The sequence below is a fragment of the Bufo gargarizans genome, chromosome 6 (assembly GCF_014858855.1).
Source record: "Bufo gargarizans isolate SCDJY-AF-19 chromosome 6, ASM1485885v1, whole genome shotgun sequence".
NCBI lineage: Eukaryota > Metazoa > Chordata > Amphibia > Anura > Bufonidae > Bufo > Bufo gargarizans.
In genome coordinates this window covers 290943187-290969494 of record NC_058085.1, presented here as the reverse complement: position 1 = coordinate 290969494, position 26308 = coordinate 290943187, and the positions used below count along the sequence as shown (strand labels likewise).

Sequence of the window (26308 nt, the reverse complement as noted above, 5' to 3'; positions counted from 1 at the left end):
GATGCAGCATGGTGGTTGGTACTGTTGCCTTGCAGCATATTTTGTATGTTCTTGTTTGCAAAGTTTTCCACTCTTACTCCAAAATCATACAGATACATAGGCTGCCTCTGAAATGTGTCCTGGTGTGTTTGTGTCTGAGAAAGGAAAATTAGATTGTGTTCAGTTTTTTTTACAGGGATTTATGTTAATAGAAGCATCCTGTGCACAGTGCTGTGGAATATGCTGTTACTATATTAGCAGCAATTGTGTACCTTTAATTTTACACAGAAGTTTTATTCTAATTTCTTACTGTAAAATATTGTGCCATGCCATGTAAATGACATGTTATTGTCTTAAAGAGGCACCATACTGCGCCACGCAGGGTGCTTACAGGTCCGTAATGTTGAACCATTGTGCAGCAGAAGAATCAGCGCATACTAATGTATAAAAATGTTACTAATCTCTTTGTTAAGTGTTTTTTTTTTAAGAATAATTTTAGTTACAGAAAGAGTATTTCTCTAATGTCACGATGAGACAGCTGTCAGGCCCTTATCATCAGAAAACTCCTTTTGCTCTTGAAGTTGCAAAAAATAAATCATATCAAGTTTTTTTATTTTATTGATTCTTTAATGAAATGGTTGGATTGATACCTGGCCGACAACTCAGTCTCCAGCACAACATATTTTGACTCTATAGTTATGCCATTTAGTCCAGCAGCACCCACCATTTCACATGTCACATTCTAGATTTATGAGGACTTTTAAAACATGAAGTGTGTGAGATGCATTAACCACAAGCATTAGTCGACTGTAGGAAAGAAGTGGTGTGAATGCTTTACTTAGTGCCTGGAATGAACATGAATTAATTAGGGAGGGATTCGTAGAGGACGGGATGGGATTTTCCTGACCATAAAACTCATGGGATACTATTTCCAGAAGTTTCTGTGACATTCTCTTAGTTCGTTCTTTTTGCGTGCTCTGATAACTGGTAGCAGCCATTTTTCATCCATCTGTGATCCTTTGATTTCCATTTTTACTGTTCTCATCCTTCTCTGTCATCATCTAGTCTAAAGATGCCTCATATGGCTTCTGAGATTATTGCCTTTGTGCTATCAGTATCTGGCTGGGTTTTGGTTAGCTCCACTCTACCCACTGATTACTGGAAAGTCTCTAGTATTGATGGCACAGTTATCACCACTGCAACCTTCTGGTCCAACCTTTGGAAAACATGTGTTACCGACTCAACAGGGGTGTCCAACTGCAAGGACTTTCCTTCTATGTTGGCCTTAGAAGGTAAGGATACAGTGGATTTAAAGCATTTAAAGAAAAAAACTATAAGTACTGCATACATCTAGTTGGGTGTGTTTGCTAATTTTGTAATAGTTGTTGAAGGACTTATTTCTGGTCTTCACTTCATTTATAGTGCTACTGATTGATATGGAAGGCATTACGTATGACAACAATGTGTCCCCTATCCACAGGTTAGGGGTTAAGTATTTGATTGGCACAGTTCTGATTTCTGGGGCCCCAGTGGTCAGACTCTGCTGATCAGACACTTCTTCCATGTATACGGGGAAAAGTTATTGTCATAGGACAATGCTGTTACCTATTGAGTAATATCTGCAGGGCAAAGAGTGCACGCAACCTTGTGTATTCCTTGGGACTGCAGCTGTGACCGGACAACTATCTAATATGCATGGGATCTCCTGACTCCCGACCAAGATGTCAGGAGAAAGAAGGCTCAAACTGTTGGATTTCAACATGCTCTATCCTTTGGTTCTTACAGGAGATAAACCTCCACCATAGGTGTCTGGCAGTAGCTCACTCCCTTTTGCCCCATTGAAAACACATGCACACTTAGCAAGCATGCACAAGTATGAGGACTATCTGTCGGCCAAACAAGTGTTTAGCCAATAGCTTAATGTATTATACTGTAGGTTTGTGCTCATTAACTTCATTAGCACTGGCTGATGTAAATGATTCTTTGCTAAGTATCTTGTGTCAGATTTCGAGTAAGCGAAGTTTCAGAGCAGTGCCAAAGGGGTGTAAGTACTCTACGCACCTCTTTCATTCTAGAAATCAGTAGTGGCCTGAGAGCGAAGGCTTTACTAATTTGAGCCTCTCACAGGTATCACTTACCAAAAGATCATTCTGATTGTATTTCCCCAAAAGTGGTTGGAAAAAATTACTTCAATAATTACAGGTACCATTGGTATGCAGCATTTGGGTATCTTCCCCAGACTTCTTTCCAGGATGCTTTAAGATTATAAGATTTTAAACTCTGACACTGCTTTAAAGAGAATCTGTCACCAGGATTTTGTGTATAGAGCTGAGGACATGGGTTGTTAGATGGCCGCTAGCACATCCGCAATATCCAGTCCCCATAGCTCTATGTGCTTTTATTGTTTAAAAAAAAAAACAATTTGATACATATGCAAATTAACCTGAGATGAGTCCTGTATGTGAGATGAGTCAGGGACAGGACTCATCTCAGGTAAATTGGCATATATATCAAATCTTTTTTTTTTTTTTTTTAACAAAAGCACACAGAGCTATGGGGACTGGGTATTGCGGATGTGCTAGCGGCCATCTAGCAACCCATGTCCTCAGCTCTATACACAAAATCCCGGTGAAAGGTTCCCTTTAAGATGAATTGATCTCTATGTAAGATAAATCTGCAGCATAATTCTGCTGTACAATGCAAGTAAATGGGTTGTAATAGCCCCCATTAATGATCACCATCAGTTCTTTTTTAATAAGTGGTCTTATCTGCAGCAAAATGTGTTAGGAAAATTTCATGTCTGGGTGCTGAGTAGATGTGTAGAACGAACAACACTTAAAATCTAAACCCCATTATTGGGAATCGGCCATGTCACCATCGGTCCATGCAGAGAAAATTGTAGCTTGTATTTCATTTGGATTTTTTGGGTAATTTTACAGTTTACATTTTACACTGTGCGTGAATTTACACAACCAAGGTCTTACAAGCTAATAATCAGTATTCTTGGCAACATGTGATAAATAACTCTTTTTAAAAGGTGTTTCAACCCCAGAATTAATGATTTTAGTCAGGTATTTTTGCCATTATTGTATTTTTACAGTTTTTACGTAGCATGTATTTTGCAGTGTTTATTTCATTTTCATTGTACAAGTTACTGGGTGTATATGTTTATTTCTTCCTTCTTAGGCCCCTTTCACAGGGACGAGTATTCAGCGCGGGTGCAATGCGTGACGTAAATGCATTGCACCCGCACTGAATCCGGACCCATTCATTTCAATGGGGCTGTGCACATGAGCGATGTTTTTCACGCATCACTTGTGTGTTGCATGAAAATCGCAGCATGTTCTATATTCTACGTTTTTCACGCAATGCAGGCCCCATAGAAATATATGGGGCTGCGTGAAAATCGCATCCACAAGCAAAATGCAGATGCGGTGCGATTTTCACGCATGGTTGCTAGGAGATGATGTAACTAAATAGTGATGAGCAACCCCGGACCCCATTAAGGTAAATTTACTGTATTATCTTCCCTTCTAACATGGTTTTAAGGGAAAATAATAGCATTCTTACTGCAGAATGGTATCTAAAATATCCATTGAGGGGGTTAAAAAAAATAAACTCACCTCCTCCACTTGATCACGCAGCTGGAATCGTCTTCTTTCTTCTTCCTGCAGGAAGCGCAGGTCGTACAAGAAGAAGAAAGAAGACGATATCGGCTGCGCGATCAAGAGGATAAGGTGAGTTTTTTTTTTTTTATTAACCCCTAAATGGACATTTTAGTTACCATTCTGCAGTAAGAATGCTATTACTTTCCCTTATAACCATGTTAGAAGGGAAAATAATACAATCAACAGAACACCGATCCCAAGCCCGAACTTCAGTGAAGAAGTCCGGTTTCGGGTCTGGGTGCCACATTCAGTCACTCGTGCGGAAAAAAAAATGGACAACGGAAAGCACTCGCAGACAAAACTGACTGAAATTGCGTGCCTATTCGCGCGGGTTTCCCGCATTGCACCCTGAACGCATCCCGCCCTCACCCGTGACGCCCGTGTAAAAGAGGCCTTACTGTAAAATAGATTGCATGTAAGGGATAATTTCCTATGGCTTTAAAAATAAGCAATGGGCCTACTGTTCTTGTACAGGGTCCCTCTTATATCTGCCCACACATGAACTGGCACTTGTAGATTTTGTACACTCATGGGCAGGATCCTCTTACCTTCTGTAATAGGGTGTGACTCAATAAGGTGGGTCTACACCATGTGCGACATTGGATCCAATGCTTGTCAATAGTGTCACATGACATGCTGAGCAGTAGCGGAGTGGGAATTTAAGTTGACCCTTGAAAAAAAATAAAAGAGGCACCGAGTTGACAGGTGGGCAAGTACGAGGGCAAGTACGAGAGGTTGACTCAAGTAGATGGGACCAGAAATACCTTAAATTCGGCAATATAATGTTCTACACTTTGATATTTGGTTCTGCAGTAGAACCAAATACCAAAGTGCAGTACAATATACTGCCCCCGCAGAACCAAATACCACAGTGCAGTACAATATACTGCCCTCTTTTATGTACCCAAGTGGAGGCCGTGTGGGTGGATTGGGTGGCCCACTGGGCATTTGCCCGCCGGGAACTTTCCCAGTGGGGTCCATGGCCAGTCCACTCCTGATGCTAAGACTGAGACAGTTGCAGAAAATCCAGACCTGGTGGATTTTGTGCCACAGGAAGGAAGTTCCATGCAACACTTACCCCATTAACTTATATATACGTTGCATGCAACTGACCTGTGACTTGGCTATGTTCTTACAGCCAAATCATAGCTCTAGAATAGTGGCACGACAGAAAGTTGCAGACAAGTCATATTTTTTTGTTCTGTGCCTTTTGAACTACTTGCTGTCACACGACACATGTTGCTGTGCAACCCCAGCCTAAATGGGTATCCATATTGGAAAATAATAGCATATAACTAGTACATGTCTTCTCTTTATGATGGGTTAGGTTCTGAGTTCTGGTACCCTGGCTCAACCTAAGAAGGAAAGGGCCAGAGCCTTGATTTAGCATTTCGTGCCCTTTAAGGTTTTCCCTGACCACCTGCTTTGCAAGGGAGGCCAGGAGACCCCAGCCACGGGCTGCAGTCTCTTACACAGTGGTCGGCTGGGAGAGCTGCTGTGCAGGGAAAAGTTATCCTAAGTTTGTATTGAGGCCAGTGAATATCCAGGTGGCCTGACATCAAGGACTCTACGTTGTAGTCTATCAGTAAATTGTGGTCTATTTCTTCGCCACCACTGGTATAGACAGTAAAAGGGCATATATAAAAGAGGTGTACAGGATAGTAAACTACATTGTTTTCTGTATGGACATTGTATAAAAGATTTTTGTAGTGGTATTCACCTAATGGGTAACTCTAGGCTTCCTGGAAAATGGAACAGAAGCCTCACAACTTGCATAACAGGGGTTCAGGGGTCTGTGAGGGGTCAAATGGCTCGCCAACTGATGGTGGGACATCTCCCTATATATGCTCAGCATTACATCACAAATTTAAATTAATTTGACAAGTCTTGATTATCTCCATCTTTGTGGCTTAACTTCTACCTTAGCATCGATTATGGTTAAGTTTGGGACAAAGTAGGCAAATCGATATATAAGTGAGCAAAATAAATTAAACTGTAGTTCTTCTTCGACCACATAAATAAACATAAGGTACCACTGGAATTATTAATTGAATGGATCATTTATTTATGAAATTATTCAAGATGCAATCTAGGTAAATAATGCTTCTGTTCTAGAGACCCAAAACTTAATGAGGCATTAAAAGAGCTTGTTAATGGATAACTCTTGAATACATTCCTGTTTGTTCATCTTCCTACTGTTCATACCCCACATGATTACTGGAGCCATAATGTTTAGTGGAAGAAGGAGAAATCCACAAAGAAAAAAAAAAATATGAAAACATGTATATTGCTCACTAAAGTAAAATATAATGGACCTCATAGCCAAGTGATAAAATTAATTAATTGGGATCTGACTTGCCAGTTTAGCTTAGAGGCTATGGATACCTGTAAGAGGGTTAAAAACAGCCTTGTCCATCTTACAAACATATATGTTTTGCAGTTACAGTCTGTTGACCCTGTTACAATGGCAATACCACTCTATAATTTTATTTATTTTTATTTACTGATATAGCTCTGACATATTTCATAGCGCTTTACAGACAGCATCATGCTGCCCCCAATGGGGCTCACAATCTAAGTTCCCTATCAGTATGGGCAGTGAGCCGGTCCCCAGGGGCTCCACTAGTTCCAGGTTTAGGATGCCGAGCGGTGGTATGGCTTTGAGTGGTGTCATGGTGCTCCTACCTGGATATGGCGCTCCGAGGACAGGCAGCATAGCAACTACACAGAAACTTCATAATTGTTAGAAAGTGAAATGAGTAAGGTCCAGACACTGATGCAAGTTGAGTTGATTTACTCAATACTGGCATAAACGGGTAGCAGCTCATACAGAACCACAGCAGCTCTTGGCTCCAGCAGGTTTTAGGGTGCACTGGCAGGTGAACTGGGTTCTTTCCTCTATTACCGCTATGCTGAACTCTTCCTCTTGTCTGGTATCTTGTAGGGGGCCTCTTCCATCTAGGCTACATGCCACTGATAGTAGGTTCAGTACCCGGTGGCTTCTGACCACACTTTCATACACTCTCGGATCTCAGTTGTGATTCTTACAACCCCTGGGTTAAGGCTGACTTGACTCTGGCTGCAGATTGCCTGCTGTGCTTCCTGTTGGGCGTCTAGGCCAGGACTGCACTGTACTACTTCTCTAGCCTCTGGCTAGGACTAAAACTCAGACTCAACTAACTCTCAACAGGCAAGACACCCCTCCCCTTGGAAGATCTGGACATGCCTACTCCTCCAAGGAGGGGGACAGAATGTAATGGTTAGTTCTATTCTACTTATAGCTGACTGCCACCTGCTGGTAAACCAGGCACAGTGCATGAAATATAACAGTTACATAGCACTTTCTGAACAGACCAGGAAACAAAAGGCATGGAGGTGTCAACATGGGTTAGGTATAAGAGACAGTAGCAGTTTGTTAGAACGGTAGTGCCCACTCTAGGGTACTACATATGTCTTTGGAGTGTGGGAGGAAACACATGCAAAAAAGAACATACAAACTCCAGGCAAATGTTATCCTTGCTCGGATTCGAAGCAAGGACCCTAGCAGTGCTAACCACTGAGCAACCAAACTGAACTCTAGTTATAAGTGAGCACCAAAGTATTTGAGTATTTGGCCCGAACACATTGCTATATTCGTGTGCTCGGCAGAGCACCCGAGTATAATGGTAGTCAATGGGAGACAACCAGGCACCCCCTGCTCGCAAATTTTCCATGCAAAAGGCTACACTGATAAGCTTGTCATAAGACTCAGTCTAATATTCTTGTCAGAAGACTATGAAACCAATAGATGGCGCTATTGAGTTATGAACAGCGCCCTCTACTGGCTTTATAGTCTCCTGACAAGAATATTTGTATTGTCATAAGACTGGGAAACCATTGGTTTTCATAGTCTTATGACAGCTGAAAAGCTAGGCAGATTATGCTCATTTGCATGTCTTTCCCATATGCCCATGTTTATGCAAATTAGTTTTTACATGACAAAACTGTATAGAAAGGTTATTGAATAATATGGTAGGACAATCGGAAAACTTTTTGTCACCCTAATGATATTGATCTAGGTGTGCAGGTCCACCCAAGCCATCCAACAGATGCAAAATAACTTTGAGGTTTACTGGTTCTCAGTCAGATGAGAGCTAGTTTGGAGTATCTCATAGTGCACAAGGCTGCCATTGTAAAGTATGCTGACTAAGCCTGTCATCTGTCTCATGGATAGATTGATGACTTGCACATACCTGGCTTTTGGCATATAGCCGTTGTGTGGTTGCCTATTGTATGTCGTACATAATAGGAGTCTAAGACGCATCCAGCTATCCTCTTAAGGCTGTTTCCAAACCATTTTAATGGGGTTTCCATCTATTTGTAACCTTTTTTTATGAACCATACACCCTCTTCTCTTCTGAGCAGAGGGTGCCTGGGGTTCTCCCATTGACTTCCATTGTATTACATTGTAGTCAAGCACCCAAATTATTCAGCTGAGCACTCGGATCTGCCGAGCATAGCGATGCTCGAGCCGAACAGCAGTTCGGCCGAGCATGCTCGCTCGTCACTATGAACTCTATGTTAACTGTAGGTATTTATATGTACAGTATGTGACTGAACTCTGCAGGACATGTCAGTATGCACCTACTGCTACCTCATTATATCTCTTTGCACTTGTGTGCCATGTATGATACACCGTATGACATTCTATGTGATATATGCGCCATGTAATGTGCTGTTGATGTGCCTTACGCCAAAACTGTAGGTGAAACACCCTGCATACTGTGGCCATGTTAAAGGGCATCTGTCAGCAGATTGGTACCTATAAACCTGGCTGACCTGTTACATGTGCACTTGGCAGCTTAGGACATCTGTGTTGGTCCCATGTTCATATGTGCCCGCACTGCTGAGAATAATGATGCTTCAATATATGTAAATGAGCCTCTAGGAGCAATGGGGGCGTTGCCATTACACCTAAAGACTTTGCTGTCTCTGCAACTGCTGGTGCCTCTGATTCACAGGACGAGAGGTGATTACATTTTCCAAAAACTAAAAATTTGCATAAACAGTTTGACAACTTTTCGATCTTCACTCCACATGTTCAGTGTTTTCTTAAAACCTTATCTGCATTTCAGGCTACATCCAAGCGTGCCGAGGTTTGCTAATAGCCGCTGTAAGCCTGGGATTTTTTGGCTCAATATTTGCTCTTGTTGGCATGAAGTGCACAAAGATTGGAGGCTCGGATGACACTAAAGCAAAACTCACCTGTTTCTCTGGCTTGCTATTTATCTTGAGTGGTAAGTGCACTTGTAAAACACACCGCATGGATTCTGACAAGAACATATTTACACAGTAACCACTCCGGACTTGCCACAGCGTTTACAGGATTAGGCAAGTGGATGAGATTTGCATTGTAAATTGCCTGCGGTTTTGATTTAAAAAAAGGTACTTACATAATATTTTTATAGTGATAGTTCCCTTTAAGATAAATTAAATTATATTATGATAAATGGGAAAAAAAATTCATTTTATATATTTTGAAAACCTTTTTTTTTTAACAATTTGTTACTTTTTTTTAGGGGACCTATGATCATTTATTCACTTTTGCTGTACACTATAATACATCTGTTAGTAGGGTTTAAAGGGAGCAGAGATGTAGCAGGGCTTCAGTAGGCCATGACAACCAATCTGCAATTGTGAGGCAGGGGCCAGTTGGAGGACAGAGGGAGCCCACTTACTCTGTCTAACAGCTCAGATACTGTAGTCGCTGTTAAACGCAGCATCTGAAGAGTTAAAGAGTCAGGAGCCCACAGCATCTGAGGGAGTAAAGGACTGTGGTCAGAGCTAGCGAGTTTAATGCAAGAAACTTGCTGTGTTTGGCAATCTGGAATCTATTGAATTATACCAACATAATGCTGTCAGTATAATTCTATAGATTCAAGGTCTCACGGGGACACACAGCATTATAATTCATTATAATGCTGTGCGATCTTGTGAGAGGCACCAAGTTCAGAATGGGAACATGGCCATCTCCTGAGCTCACTCCATACACTTCCTCACAGCTAATGATATACATGTACATTATTGGTTGTTAAGGGTTTAATCTGTGGAGCTCTGTTTAACCTTTTACCTACCGCCGCACAACTGTGTATGTCATGCCAGTAGGCTCTGTAACCACAGCTATAAAAGCATTGGGCTATATTGCTGAGACCAGCACGAGCAGTCTCTCTGCATGGCATTGTTATACAGTAGCAGGGCGCTACAATGATCCATTGCAGTGTAAAGTTACAAAAACATGTAACAGCACCCCTTGCTGGCTGTAAATGAACTGTGAGCCTGCAGACTGTGAATTAACCTGTTCCTGACCTGACCGTGGCAGGAATGGGTTTATTCATTATTTCATTAAAAATAAATAAATAAAGAGCTAAGCAATTAAATAAAATAAATAATTAGTAAGCGTAATTTTTTTTATTTATTTTTTTAAAAGTTATAGCTAAGGTTTCTAGTTTTAGCAATAGTATAGCAGACTACATACACACATTTTCTCCCCATTTCATTAATAAAAAATAAAATAAAAAATATATTTGTTTTAGCAATAGTATAGACTTTGTGTGTGTACAATATACAAACATACACACTTTTTTCCTTTTTTATTTAAAAAATAAATAAAAAAAGTTTTGTCTTGAAATCTTTTGTAACAGAAAAAAATGATAAGAAAGAAAAAAATATACATTTACAGTATATCTGTCATCTTATAGCACAAAAGAAAGGTCTAAGATGTCTCATGAAAAAAATAATATCGACTACATGTAGGTTGGCTCAAAAATGAATTAGTTTTTTGCAGTTAGATAGGCTCATTGCTAAAACTGAAAAATTTGTCTTGTAAAAAAGTGGTCAAAGGGGTTATCCCACAAAATGTTATTCCACAAAGTATGCAATGAATACAGGGGCGTACTGGGAATTCAAAGTGGCCCTGGAAAAAATACTAAAAGTGGCCCCGTTTTGTAGTTACCACCCCAACAGAGCCAAATACTACAGTTCATCACAAAATACTGCAGCAGCACAAAATACATCCCCAAAAACTTCCACTAGCCGGCCGCGAGGAGGGCCCAGGAGGCCACATGGGCATTGGCCCACCAAGAAATGTCCCTGTAAGTTCTATAGTCGGTCTGTCCCTGAATGAATAGATCATCACAAATTAAGTATAATTGGAGCATATATACAATAAAAATATTATTTGTTTTTCTTATGTGCATTGCATTTCTTCTCCCTGGTAGTTGCTGCTATATGGTTTTCCGCTGTCTAGGGAGAGATATAGCTACAGTACAGACCAAAAGTTTGGACACACCTTCTCATTCAAAGAGTTTTCTTTATTTTCATGACTATGAAAATTGTAGATTCACACTGAAGGAATCAAAACTATGAATTAACACATGTGGAATTATATACATAACAAAAAAGTGTGAAACAACTGAAAATATGTCATATTCTAGGTTCTTCAAAGTTGCCACTTTTTGCTTTGATTACTGCTTTGCACACTCTTGGCATTCTCTTGATGAGCTTCAAGAGGTAGTCACCTGAAATGGTTTTCACTTCACAGGTGTGCCCTGTCATGTTTAATAAGTGGGATTTCTTGCCTTATAAATGGGGTTGGGACCATCAGTTGCGTTATGGAGAAGTCAGGTGGATACACAGCTGATAATCCTACTGAATAGACTGTTAGAATTTGTATTATGGCGAGAAAAAAGCAGCTAAGTAAAGAAAAACGAGTGGCCATCATTACTTTAAGAAATTAAGGTCAGTCAGTCCGAAAAATTGGGAAAACTTTGAAAGTGTCCCCAAGTGCAGTCACAAAAACCATCAAGCGCTACAAAGAAACTGGCTCACATGCGGACCGCCCCAGGAAAGGAAGACCAAGAGTCACCTCTGCTGCGAAGGATAAGTTCATCCGAGTCACCAGCCTCAGAAATTGCAGGTTAACAGCAGCTCAGATTAGAGACCAGTTCTAGCAGCAGACACATCTCTAGAGCAACTGTTAAGAGGAGACTGTGTGAATCAGGCCTTCATGGTAGACTATCTGCTAGGAAACCACTGCTAAGGACAGGCAACAAGCAGAAGAGACTTGTTTGGGCTAAAGAACACAAGGAATGGACATTAGACCAGTGGAAATCTGTGCTTTGTTCTGATGAGTCCAAATTTGAGATCTTTGGTTCCAACCACTGTGTCTTTGTGCGATGCAGAAAAGGTGAACGGATGGACTCTACATGCCTGGTTCCCACCGTGAAGCATGGAGGAGGAGGTGTGATGGTGTGGGGGTGTTTTGCTGGTGACACTGTTGGGGATTTATTCAAAATTGGAGGCATACTGAACCAGCATGGCAGCATCTTGCAGCGGCATGCTATTCCATCCGGTTTGCGTTTAGTTGGACCATCATTTATTTTTCAACAGGACAATGACCCCAAACACACCTCCAGGCTGTGTAAGGGCTATTTGACCATGAAGGAGAGTGATGGGGTGCTGCGCCATATGACCTGGCCTCCACAGTCACCGGACCTGAACCCAATCGAGATGGTTTGGGGTGAGCTGGACCGCATAGTGAAAGCAAAAGGGCCAACAAGTGCTAAGCATCTCTGGGAACTCCTTCAAGACTATTGGAAGACCATTTCAGGTGACTACCTCTTGAAGCTCATCAAGAGTGTGCAAAGCAGTAATCAAAGCAAAAGGTGGCTACTTTGAAGAACCTAGAATACGACATATTTTCAGTCGTTTCACACTTTCTTGTTATTTATATAATTCCACATGTGTTAATTCATAGTGTTGATGCCTTCAGTGTGAATCTACAATTTTCATAGTCATGAAAATAAAGAAAACTGTTTGAATGAGAAGGTGTGTCCAAACGTTTGGTCTGTACTGTATATCTATAAATTTAGAAGAAGGGATGAATGAAAAGTGTCTGGACGTAGTCACCTGCTTCTCTATTACACCACTACACCAGCACTGAGGAGAAGGAAGCAGGGAAGCTACTGAACGTGTCATTCCATGTCTAAATGCTGGAAAAGGTGGACCAGAAGGATCAACAGCAGCGCTGACCGCAGCATATGGGAGGTTTGCGCTCCCTCACCTCATCCATCGGGTCATAGACTGAGACATGGATTCCTGGGCCGATCACAGTAGTTTGCATGATCCCTATCACTCATACTGAGCTGCCATAACAGTTACATCCACAGTGCCCCCATAAGTTACATCAACAGTGTCCCCATAACAGTTACATCCTCAGTGTCCCCATAACAGTTACATCCACAGTGTCCCTATAACAGTGACATCTAGAGCACCCACATAACAGTGACATCCACAGATCCCCCATAACAGTAACATCTACAGTGCCCCCATAACAGTGACCTCCACAGTGCCCTATAACAGTGACATCCAATGTATCCCATAACAGTGACATCCACAGTGCTTCCATAACCGTGACATCCACAGTGCCCTCATAACAGTGACCTCCACAGTGGCCCATAACTGTGAGATCCACAGTGATCCCATAACAGTGACCTCCACAGTGATCCCATAACAGTGACCCCCACAGTGCCTCCATAACAGTGACCTCCACAGTGCACCCATAACAATGATATCTAGAGTGCCCTATAACAGTGACATCCAGAGTGCCCCATAACAGTGACTATTACAGTGCCCCATGTGCCATCCACAATGCCCCGAGTGACATCCAGTGTCCATCCACAGTGCCCCATGTGACATCCAGTGTGCCATCCACAGTGCCCCATGTGCCACCCAGTGCCCCATGTGCCACCCAGTGTGCCCCATGTGTCATCCACTGTGCCCCATGTGCCATCCAGTGTTCCATGTGCCATCCACAGTGACCAATGTGCCATCCTCAGTGCCCCAGTGACATCCACTGCCACAATGTACCATCTACATTGCCCCAATGTGCCATACACAGTGCCCCAGTGACATCCAGTGCCCCCATATGCCATCTACAATGCACCAATCTGCCAACCACAGTTCCACAGTGACCTCCAGTGCCCCCATTTGCTATCAATAGTGCTCCCTTTGCCATCCACAGTGCCCTATTTGCCATCTACAGTGCCCTATGTGACGTGCCCTATTTGCCATCTACAGTGCCCATCAATAGTGCTCCCATTGCCCCCATCACCATCCATAGTGCCCCCATGTGCCATTCACAGTGCCCCAGTGGCATCTAGTGCCCTTATGTGCCATAAACAGTGCACCCATTGCCCCCATTGCCATCTACAGTGCCCCCCAATTGGTCAGTCAGTGCCCCCAATGAGATCCACAACATAGCAATCAACCACTGTGGATGATCGCTATGCTGTCACTCCTGCACAGCGCTTACATCGTACTGTGCAGGAGTCAGTACAGGCTTCATATAGAAGCCTGTACACTGCAGAGAGCAGCCGGCAATCCTTTGCATGCGCACTAGCATTTTGCATAGCGTGCTTGCATTGTGAGTTAGGACGGCCGGCGAAAGTTTTCTTTTGCAGGAGGCAGTGACGTCATTCATGACGATCCGTCTCCTGCTCAAAAAAGGAAGCGAAGAAGACAGAGACTCACCGGAAGACCAGAAAGTCTGAAAGGAGCAGTCACGTGACAGGGTGGTGGATCTTGGAACGGGCTGCGGTGTGGAAGGTAAGTAACAGACCAAAAGTCTTCCCTCCACAGGTTAGTATTATGCCCCAATTTTAGGTTTAGCCCGGAGAACCCCTTTAACTTCTTTTACATGTTTCGGTCAACAAACCTTTCGACTGTTCCTAAAGACAACCAGCAGAACTGTGAATGCAGCTCTGGACTATAATCAATTTATGTACTCCCGTACGTTTTCAGTATTAGGCTGACTCAGAGTCTCACTTTGACTCAGCAGTCAGTCTTTGTATATTATTCAGCCATATATCACTTAGGGATGGCCAACCTGAGGCTCTCCAGCTGTTGCAAAACTACAACTCCCAGCATGCCCAGACTGCCTACAGCTAGCAGCCTACAGCAGGGTATGGTGGGAGTTGTAGTTTTACCACAGCTGGAGAGCCGCAGGTTGGCCATGCCTGACTTAGAGTATATTTTGATATGTGAGAAGAATATTACTCACACTTCTGAAGAACCATCGGTACTTTCATAACTTTATTCTTCAAGATAAAAAGTGTTGCGCGGTTCGCAGGCCCATATATTCAGAGAACGCCAAGTTGTAGCACATTCACTCAAGCGCGACATTTCGGGGGTCACACCCCCTTACTCATGCGTGAAGATCAGGTGTAACTAGCAGCTTTAAATATACAATGATATGGGCGTGCTCTGTTTCTAACTTCTATTCTACAATTAATTAGTTACACAGGTGACCCTATTACAAAAATACTTTCAAATTACAAATGTCATTTAACCCCTTGGGTTTCAATGTTTCCATTTTTGTAATCCACCTAGTTTCATGCTGCAATAATGTTTATTCTCCTCAGGAGTCATTCCGGGTTTAGTATACTCTAGTATCACCCATTTTATTTTATTCCATTTTTGTTGTCTTTCCAGACAGTGTTGCAACAATGTGGTCTCTTGGTACCTATTTTTTTCTTTTTCTTCTTTTTTTGCTAACTGCGTATTCCATATATCTCTTTATGTTTGACTTATATTCGTTAAGTCTTATTCGTATCTCTCTCTTTGTCTGTCCTATGTACCACATGTTGCATGGGCATCTCAGGCCATATATGACGTTCTTGATCATACATGTAGTATAGTGGTACATTGGAATTTCATATCCGTTTCTGGGGTAATTAATAGTATGTCCTTTTAAAATTTGATTACAATGCATGCAGGATAGACATGAAAATGTGCCTTTTTTCTGTGTGGGGAGAATGGATTGTTGATCTTTCTTTTCTTTCTCTCTTAATCAATTTATTGCCTATTGTTCGTCCTTTTCGAAATGTAAAATTAGATTTTGATTTAAAAAATCTCCCATATTTCCTATAATGTTGTAATATATCCCATATCCCAATATTTATTGATAGTAGAGTTGAGCGGACACCTGGAAGTTCGGGTTCGGCCAAACTTCGCAAAAAAGTTTGAGTTCGGGACCCGAACTTGACCCCGAACCCCATTGAAGTCAATGGGGACCTGAACTTTGGAGCACTAAAATGGCTCTAAAAAAGTCATGGAAAGGGCTAGAGGGCTGCAAAAGGCAGCAACATGTGGTTAAAGGGAGTCTGTCATCACAGTTTCACCTTTTAAACCCTTCTCATAGCTTTCTACCAGCATTACAGTTGATAAAAACATTACCTTTATAAGCAATCGTGGACTTATAAAACTGGCAAAAATCTTCTTAGTATGATATGCAAATGAGGGCCCAGGGGTGGCGTCAACCTCGTAGACTTGCGAGCCCTCATTTGCATATCCTACTAAGATGATTTTTGCCAGTTTTATAAGTCCACGATTGCTTATAAAGGTAATGTTTTTATCAACCGTAATGCTGATAGAAAGCTATGGGAAGGGTTAAAAAGGTGAAACTGTAATGACAGACTCCCTTTAAGAGCATGGCAAGTGCTCTGCCAACAAATGTGGATAGGAAAATTACTTAAAATAACATAAAATGCGTAAAAATAAAAATTAATAATCTTGATCTAAGAGGAGGAGGTCCATATGGAGTAGGTGGTTGAGGAGGCGGTGGATATGACGGTGTAGGTGGAAGCAGCAGTGGAGGAGGAGGTAGCCAACACTGGTTTTTGTTTTTTATTTAATTTCATTTTTTTGTTTAAATTTGGGTAGATCCCAAAACATTGGGAAATATAAAAAATAAAACAAAGAGAAAGTGCGCTGGAGTACAACAATGGCTGGGTGAGGCCGGTATACATGTCTATTCTGCACAAGGTATGGACAAGTCCTGTGGGATCCCTGCCTGGTTCATTTGAATGAATGTGAGCTTGTCCACATTGGCTGTAGACAGGCGGCTGCGCTTGTCTGTGATAACCCCCTCCTGCAGAGCTAAGTTTTTTTAACCCTAAATGAAACAGATGGATTTAACTGAGATTATATTTCACTCTGACAAATGAAGCACAGTGGTTTTTAACATAAAAAATGGTGGTTATGTCACCCCTACAATGGAACAGATGAATTTTCTGAATTTATGTGCCTGCCTGTCACATGTGCAGACCTCAGAGGTACTTTAAACCCAAAAATGGGAATTTGAAGCCCAAAAATGTAAAAGCGGTATTTACTGGTTTTATTTGACTGACAGGAACGCAGCGTAGGCCACAAATGTACTTTATAGCAACAAAAAATTAAATTTTTTCCCCCAAAAAATTTTACTTCAGTATTTGGTGGTTTTATTGGAATGTCAGGAATGCAGCACAGGGCAAAAAGGTACTTTATTCCCCCTAAAAAAGTTTTTTTTTTTAACCCTAAATGAAACGGATGGATTTAACTTTTTTGTTACCTGGATGCTATCGGGGAAGCTTACCGTGTCTATGGGGGTATGGCCTGGCTGCGTTACGACTAGCAGTTTAGGCAGAGGAAGGCGGTACGCCCTAATATAAAATGGGACCACAAAGACATCGCTTTGTGGCTAAAAGTGACGGCGCCGATTAGGTCAGGCCAGCCCTTTCGGAGCGAATCAGGGGCGGGGGGATTCACGGCAGCATCTGCGAAGGGATTGTGCTTTCTATTCAATGAAGGGGGGGGGGTAAATTTGGAGCTAAGTGCAAATTTAAGCACGAATGTTCCAATTGTGGTGGGTCCCACGGAGCCATGCAGAGGGGGAGCGAGGGTTCAGGAAAAGAAGGAGACACCGGTGCGTCTGCAAAAGATTGACCGGTTTCTCACTAGATATCCGGATAGGGGGGGGCTGCACAATTGTTGCGGGAAGGTTTTTCGGTGGGATTTAAAATTCTGTTTATTCCATCTGGGCCTGTGCTGCTTAGAAAGAACTTGCAGTCGGTAAGGGAGCACCCAGATATAGTTACAAAAAAGTTGGAAAAGGAAGTTAGACTGGAAAGGATGGCTGGCCCGTTTTTGGAACCACCTTTGCAGAACTTGCGTTTGTCGCCACTGGGGGTAGTCCTAAAGAAGGGGGCGAATACGTTTCGCCTGATTCAACATCTATCCCTTCCAAAGGGATCGTTGGTCAACGACATATTGACCCGACCCTGTGTTCTATACCTCGTTTGATGAGGCAGTGAAGTGGGTTAAGAAGTTCGGGAGGGGGGCATTGATGGCAAAAACGGACATCGAGTCTGCATTTAGACTGTTGCCGGTGGATCCGGATAGCCTGCATTTGTTGGGATGTTTTTGGGAGGGTACATTTTTCGTTGATCATTGTTTACCAATGGGGTGTTCTTTATCATGTGCGTATTTCGAGAAGTTCAGCTCTTTTCTAGAATGGACGATAGTGGATTCCTCCAGATGTGAATCAATTATTCACTATCTGGACGATTTCTTATGTGTTGGTCCCCTGGGATCCAGGGAGTGCTCTTTACTGTTGCACACGATGGAGGCGTTGTTTAATTCCTTCGGGGTTCCCCTAGCGGCAGAAAAAATGGTGGGACCGACCACGGAATTGAGCTTCCTGGGCATAGTGATTGACTCAGTGAGGATGAAATGTAAACTGCCCATGGACAAGGTTGAGGACCTGAAAAAGGAAGTGGACAGGGTGCGGCAACTGCAAAAAATACAATTGCGAAACCTACAGTCACTCCTCGGAAAGCTCAATTTCGCTTGTCGGATAATTTCTATGGGTAGAATATTTAGTAGGAGTTTGGCAGCGGCAGCGGCGGGGGTGGCGGCACCGGCGGGGGTGGCGGCACCGCACCAATACATTAGGCTAGGAAAAGAGCTGAGGGCGGATCTGCAAGTTTGGGCATTGTTTATGGAATGTTATAATGGCAAGGAAATGTTTATGGGTGACGTGGTGGATACCTTTTGATTTTGACCTTTTTTCCGACGCTGCAGGGGGAGGCGGTTATGGGGTCTACTGTGGGGGTCAATGGTGTGCGGAAGGTTGGCCTGATACCTGGGTGGAGAGAGGCTGGGTCAAGAATTTAGCGTTACTGGAACTGTTCCCCATTGTAGTGGCGGTAATGCTATGGGGAGGGATTTTAGGAACAAGAAGGTCCGTTTCCACTGTGACAACATGGGGGTAGTACAGGCGATTAACGGGTTGTCGGCTTCTTCACCATTAGTGGTGCACCTATTACAGAGGCTAGTCTTGGAGTGCTTGTCACTCAATGCTTGGATGGTCGCAGTGCACGTATCAGGAGTCGACAACTGTATTACTGATGCTCTCTCTCGTTCACAGTGGGAGTGTTTCTGCCAGCTGGCCCCAGAGGCAGAGGAACGTGGGCTGGACTGCCCGAGTTGCCTGTGGGAACTCCTGGAGACACCTTAGCGGGTCTCATACGGGCTTCACTCGCACCCGGTACGTGGGAAATATACAATAGGGCATGGCAATGCTGGGATGAATGGAAGACCAGGTTGGGTGTTGAGACAGATGACTTCAAAATTCCCATGCTATTGGGCATCGTAGAGAGGAGGGGTGGTCTATCTCTAAAATTAATAGTTGCGTTTCGTGTTTGGCTTTCGGTTTTCGCCTCAGGAATTTGCCGGACGTCACCAAGTCTTTTCTGGTGGTGAGGGCTTTAAAGGGTTCTCGGTCGGGGGAGGATGATCGTAGGCCAGTGTCTTTTGCTTTGCTTTTAAGGTTGGGGGAGCAATTAGTCGACGTCTGTGCCTCGCCGTGGGAGTTGCATTTGTTTAGGTTGGCTTTTTCACTGGCATTTTTCGGGGCATTGCGTTTGGGCAAATTGGTTTGTCCGTCGGTTAAGAGACAGGGAGGCCTGTTCAGGGATGATGTGGACCTCTTTCCGGATAGGGTGGAATTTCGTACTAGAAGATCAAAAACTGATGGGGAGGGAAGAGGTCGCAAAGTTGCTCTTTTCGCGGTCCCGGGTTGTTCAATGTGTCCGGTATACTGCTTGAGGGAGTACGGGATGGAGGTGAAGGGGACAACTTCCCCTCTCTTGGTGTATGCGGACGGGTCTTTCCTTTCCCGTTTCCAATTCACAGCGGTATTTAAACGGTGTCTAGGGCAGTTGGGCATAGAGCTAGCGGGTACTCTAGCCACTCCTTTATAATCGGAACAGCGACTGAGGCGGCTAGACGGGGGCTGGGGCAGGACGTGATAAAGCATATAGGGAAGTGGGAATCAATTAGTTTTAGATCATGTATACGTCCAGATCGATTGTGATATTGCGTTTTACTTTGTTTCATCCCGTATGGTATGCTTCTTTGATCTTACTATTTCGTTACAAATTCGTACCCAGCGCTAATCTAGATAATGGGTCACTCTGCAGGTTGATACATTAGTTTGTCAGGTTGATACATTATTCCAAGCAATGAAAAACTGGCGGTGTGAACAGACACTTAGGATAGAAGTACAAAAGACGAAGCTATAAGTTCCCTCTCACATCTGTTCTAGGTCTCTGTGCTATGACTGGAGTGTCCCTTTATGCACACAAAATAACCTCTGAATTCTTTGATCCATCATTCCTGGAGCAAAAGTAAGTAATAAAACCGATGAAGGCATCCACATTATTGAATATATATATATATATATATATATATATAAATATATATATATATATATCTATATATATGTATATATATATATATACTGTATATCTTATTATATCAGTTTTTCGATAACAGGTATGAACTAGGTGCTGCGCTGTTCATTGGATGGGCAGGATCGTCTCTTACCGTCATAGGAGGCGCTATTCTTTGCCTCTCTTTGAACGACAGTATAAAAAAAGCCAGGTAAGAAAAAATATGGTATGTCATCTCAATGCCTTTAAATGTTCATTAGACTATTACATCAGTGCATCAACAACCTCAGCAAACAACAGATTCACTTTTCTACAAATATAATACTTTTCTCAAATTGTCTGACTGTCCAATGTGTATCGAGGCATCAAGACTTTCCCCCAACAGTAGATGCCAGGGGAAGAAGGACTGGACATGTTGGATTTCAATATTTATGATCCTTTGTTTCTTGTGAGATAAGCAGAGGAGTCTGGCAGCAGTTTAGTCCCTTCTCTCCACTGAAAACACATATTCGAAGTCTATGATCTTTCATGCGATAGCCATGTATGTAAGGCATTTCAGTAATTTTTTATATAGTATAAGGACAGAGCATTGCTATAGAGAGTCTGTCTTCAACATTCTGTTGAGAGCTGCAGATACTTGTGTGTAACAAGTCAGATAGGCAGGATGATGGGCAGTTGTACTTAGTCAAAGACTGAGGTAGCGACAAGACACAGGCTGGAAGCCCCTGTATGTTACACACAGGCATCTTCAGCACTCAGTAGAACTGAAGACTGAAGACAGTCTCCTTAGCAATGCTCAGTTAGAGCATTGCTAAGAAGATACCTTACAACTAGTGTTGAACGAGCATGCTCGCCTAAATACCAGTTCGGCTCGAGCATTGCTATGCTCGGCACATGGCGGTACTCGGCCAAGTACCACATGTGCTCGAGAGCAATGCTCGAGTCTACGCAGCCAATAAACGTGCAGGTAAGTCCTGCCCTCACTTTAATGCCAGTAGCCATGTTGGCTACTGGCATTACAGTGATTGGCTGGCCGGAACGCGTCATAGGGTGCCATATAGCACCCGATGACGCGTGTTCGGCTCATACGAAGTCAGGGAGAGCTGAGCATAGGAAGGGACAGACAGTGTAGGGAGTGTAATTTAATATTATTTCTGTACAAAAACATTTCAGAGACCCAAAAGTCCTTGTAAGGACTATTGTGTGTGACAGCAGCAATATATGTTTGTAGCGCAACCTGCGCTAAATTGCTCAGTGTTAGAGAGAGCTGTGCATAGAAAGGGACAGACAGTGTAGGGAGCGTAATAGGAAGATTTTTATACATAAAACTTTTCAGAGACCCAAAAGTCCTTTTAAGGACTATTGTGTGTGACAGCAGCAATATATATTCTTAGCGCATCCTGTGCAAAATACAGTGTAATAGGCCACTGCGGACAGTTAAATTATCCACGCCACATCTCCTGTTTAAAGTGTGCGCATCCCTAAAATTTCAGTGACATCCAGTAGACGGTATCCACTTCTGACAGTGACCTTACCAGGCCCACATCTGCTGTGTAACGTGTGCGCTCAAAACACTTTCTGTGACATAAAATTTCATCTTTCAATAGATGGTGTCCTCTTCTGACAGTGACCTGACCAGGCCCACATCTGCTGGGTAACGTGTGTGCGGTGGCGGCTGCACGTGTTACAAAGTGAAAGTAAGGCTACTTTCACACTTGCGTTCGGGGCTCCGCTTGTGAGTTCCGTTTAAAGGCTCTCACAAGTGGCCCCGAACGGATCCGTCCAGCCCTAATGCATTCTGAGTGTATGCGGATCCGCTCAGAATGCATCAGTCTGGCAGCGTTTGGGCTCCGCTCAGCAGGCGGACACCTGAACACTGCTTGCAGCGTTCAGGTGTCCGCCTGGCTGTGCGGAGGCAAACGGATCCAGCCAGACGGATCCGTTTGAATTTGACACTATATGGCTCAATTTTCAAACAGATCCGTCCCCTATTGACTTTCAATGTAAAGTCAAAACGGATCCGTTTGCATTACCATGAAATGGATCTAAGCGTTTGCATTATAGGTGCGGATCCGTCTGTGCAGATACCAGACGGATCCGCCCTGAACGCAAGTGTGAAAGTAGCCTAAGAAGTCCAGGAATGTGAGATCCCCCATAATGCCGTGCAGCCAGCCAATCCGCAGATAGCCATGCACTGTGATGTCACAGCCCAATAAAACCTTCTTCCCGTGCGGTCTCAGCCATTGTCCTGTGAGCTGAGCATAGTGGGAGACGGGGGGACAAGTCTTAATGATGACCATCCTCATCTTTTGCTGTCTATACTTCTTCAAAATCATACTTCAAAGCCTCCATGTCCTAGAAAAGTCAGCAAGATGCAGAGAGAGGAGGAGCTGGATGTTGTTGATGACACATTCTCATTCATATTAGAGGATGTGTAAAAGGAGGAAAAGCAGATGGCAGAAGAAGGGCTCCCACCTGTAGGGCAGTAGAGCAGCGGGGTTGGAGAATGCCAGAGCTGATTAATATTCAGTGTTTACTGTCAAATATCCTGCAGGGGATTGCAGGAAAGAAAAGCAATAATATACATATTGTGCCCACACCTAACCAACCAAACCCAATATCAGCAGCACCTGTTTAAAGGTGCCATGCGGCCATTAACAATAAAGATGGACTATACAGTGCGGTCTTCATTATTAAATAAAAGGCAGCTGCATGGCCTGGGTATACCTGATTTATAGCAATTCGTAACAAATAAAATTTCTTGGCCAACTTCGGAGAAGTTGCCGAATCAAACTTTTCAAAACTTCACTCATCTCTAGTCATTTCACACATGTGAAATTTTTCAATTATGAATTCATCTTTACATCCTTTAGACTTCTCTTGATTTAGTTTATGTGGCAGCAAGTAGATGTTCAAAGCTACCATCACCATCCATACTAAAGTTTATATTAGAGTTCTCTATCGTAAATCTCCATGGCTGCTGAGAATCCACAGAATCCACTAATTGCGGATAATGTTCTCCAAACCTACCTAAATTCACTTTATTGCACTGCAATTTGCTGCAGATTTTTAAAGTGGAATCTCCTCTGGTACTCTGCAGCAAATATGCCACGTTTAGGCCTCTTTCACACGGGCGGTGCGGGTGCGTTGTGGAAACATGCGCGATATTTCCGCGCAATTGCAAAACATTGTAATGCGTTTTGCACGTGCGTGAGAAAAATCGGCATGTTTGGTACCCAAACCCGAACTTCTTCACAGAAGTTAGGGTTTGGGTTAGGTATTCTGTAGATTGTATTATTTTCCCTTATAACATGGTTATAAGGGAAAATAATAGCATTCTGAATACAGAATGTATAGTACAATAATTTAACTCACCTTAATCCACTTGATCGCGCAGCCCGGCTTCTCTTCCGTCTACTTGTTTGCTGTGTGCAGGAAAAGGACCTGTGGTGACGTCACTCCGGTCATCACATGGTCCGTCACATGATCTTTTATCATGGTGATGGCTCATGTGATGACCGGAGTGACGTCTCCACAGGTCCTTTTCCTGCACACAGCAAAGAAGAAGACAGTAGAGATGCCGGGCTGCGCGAGCAAGTGTATTAAGGTGAGTTAAATTATAATTTATTTATTTTTTAACCCCTCCAGCCCTATTGTACTATGCATTCTGTATTCAGAATGCGATTATTTTCCCCTTATAACCACGTTATAAGGGAAAATAATAATGATCGGGTCTCCATCCAGATCGTCTCCTAGCAACCGTGCGTGAAAATCGCACTGCATCCGCATCCGCACTTGCTTGCGGATGCTTGCAATTTTCACGCAGCCACATTCACTTCTATGGGGCCTGCGTTGCGTGGAAAACGCACAATATAGAGCATGCTGCGATTTTCTCTCAACGCATAAGTGATGCGTGAAAATCACCGCTCGTGTGCACGGCCCCATAGAAATGAATGGTTCAGGATTTAGTGCGGGTGCAATGCGTTCACATAACGCATTGCACCCGCGCGGAACACTCGGCCGTGTGAAAGGGGCCTTAACTTCACATTTACTGTCATGGCTCATCAATGCTTATGGACAGGCAGTTATCTTCACAGGTGGGGGGGGGATGACATTTTTTGAAAAAACTATGTGTGCATTACTTAGTTTTCATTTCCCACAATTTTTGTGTTTTTCAGAGTAAGTTATTCTTACAATGGAGCAAAGTCTGTAAGATCTGCACATATAAGCCGCCATGATCAGAACAACAACCGTAATGGACAGAGAGGAACACCAAGAAATTTTGACAAGAATGCCTATGTGTGACCGTTTCTACGTAACGGACAATTGCCTCTTATCTGTCAGATGCAGGTTCTGCACTACCCCAGCTTTTCCCAAAGAGAAGATTTCTTAAAAGATTTAACATCCCATTGTGACCTCATTGTAAAGTGATGGCTATTTTTCGGACAAGGAGCAGCCCAAGTGTCAAACATACTGAAGACATGCAATATCTAATATCCTCAGTATAAGGGTCCATTCACACGTCCGTACGTGTTCAGCGGATCCGCAAAACACGAACACCGACAATGTGCGTTCTGCATTTTGCGGACCACACATCGCCAGCACTCTCATAGAAAATACCTTTCCTTGTCCGCAATTACGGACAAGAATAGGACATGTTCTATTTTTTTTGTGGAATGGAAGTGCGGATGCAGACAGCACCTTCCGGCCCCATTGAAAGTAAATGGGTCCGCACCCAAATGCGGATGCGGACAGCGCCTTCCGGCCCCATTAAAAGTAAATGGGTCCACACCTGTTCCGCAAAATTGCGGAATGGATGTGGACCCATTTTGCGGACGTGTGAGTAAACCCCAAGGCTTCTTTCACACCTACGGCTGGGTGTTCCGGCTGGCAGGTCCGGTAGACAATGTGGTTTTTGTCCGGCAGATTCTCTGCATACTTGCCGGGTCACAGCCAGATCTCTGCTGGAAAGTATTATAGTCAATGGGGTCCTGCAGGAAGCCGGCGGTATCTGGCAGTGCCAGATCTGGAGAACTCTGGCAGGCTGTTTTCTTCCAGAACAGCCTGATGAAGTTCCCTGCCACAAATGTGAAACTAGCCTTATACATCCCCCTTTCTGTATATAGAAGACTGCAATGATCCAATCAAGATGTCACAATGTCAGATTTAGCACCCTGTATAGGAAGCCAGCACTGCATACACCCAACACAGCTTCGTTATCAGACCTACTAATTGTAATGTTTTCAATGTGAATATTAAAATGTATTTTCATTTATGAAAATTAAGTAACTTGTTTATTAACAAAATATAATACAAATGAAAGTTGATTGTGAAATTTTGCACTAAATGCAGCATCTAAAACAAACTCCACATCTGTGTATAAAATGCAGGAAACAGTGCAGGCAATGGGAGGAATTTATCAAAAGCTGTATGAAAATGGCGTATAAAAGACACTAAGTTTTGCGCACAAACAACAATTTTCATTTTTCGGCTGCCCTTGCCACTTGTAGGTAGGGTTTAGCAGGAGGGGTTCAACAGATTTATTTTAGGTTATGCTAGAAACTGACATAAACAATAGCTCAAATCTATGCCAGCCTATAACTTGATTTTATTGAAAATGGACTGGCAGATACTGTACCAACTTTGTAAAGAGGCCTGTTCCACGTAATACATTAAGTGCATCTACAGTGAACCAGCAGATCACTGCTAATAGTTAATTGTTTTTAAGAGTTAAATGTTGTGATTTAATGTTAAAAGCATGTATTTCTTTATGCACGCTGGTTGGATATGGACAACAAATAATTAACACTGACAGTGTTAGCCTAGTTCCCAGGGTGATGAACTGGTTCCACCCCCTGGCTAATAGGAGATGTCAGCTGAACAAAGGTCTAGACCAACATCTGGAGCTTCTGCGTAGGCCCAAAGCGAAGCCTCATCCAGGAAACACCTTTCCTCAGACTGAAAAGTTGCTAGAGAACAACTTAAAGGGAACCGGTCACCTGGATTTTGTGTATAGCGCTGAGGACATGGGTTGCTAGATGGCCGCTAGCACATCCACAATACCCAGTCCCC

At 43.1% G+C, this 26308-nt stretch overlaps 1 protein-coding gene across 2 annotated transcripts; it reads left to right on the top strand.

The window, feature by feature from the left end:
* The first annotated feature begins 949 nt into the window (after positions 1–949).
* Positions 950–24862, top strand: LOC122941767 (claudin-10-like). Of its 2 annotated transcripts, XM_044299183.1 has the most exons (6): positions 950–1271; positions 8762–8923; positions 18931–19050; positions 20110–20191; positions 20340–20447; positions 24415–24862. In XM_044299183.1, exons 1-6 carry the CDS (start codon positions 1052–1054, stop codon positions 24539–24541), a joined length of 819 nt encoding a protein of 272 aa, XP_044155118.1. In that variant the 5' UTR covers positions 950–1051; the 3' UTR covers positions 24542–24862. The 2 variants fall into 2 exon arrangements, with proteins under 2 accessions (XP_044155118.1, XP_044155119.1); XM_044299184.1 differs by lacking the exon at positions 18931–19050.
* Positions 24863–26308: the final 1446 nt, after the last annotated feature.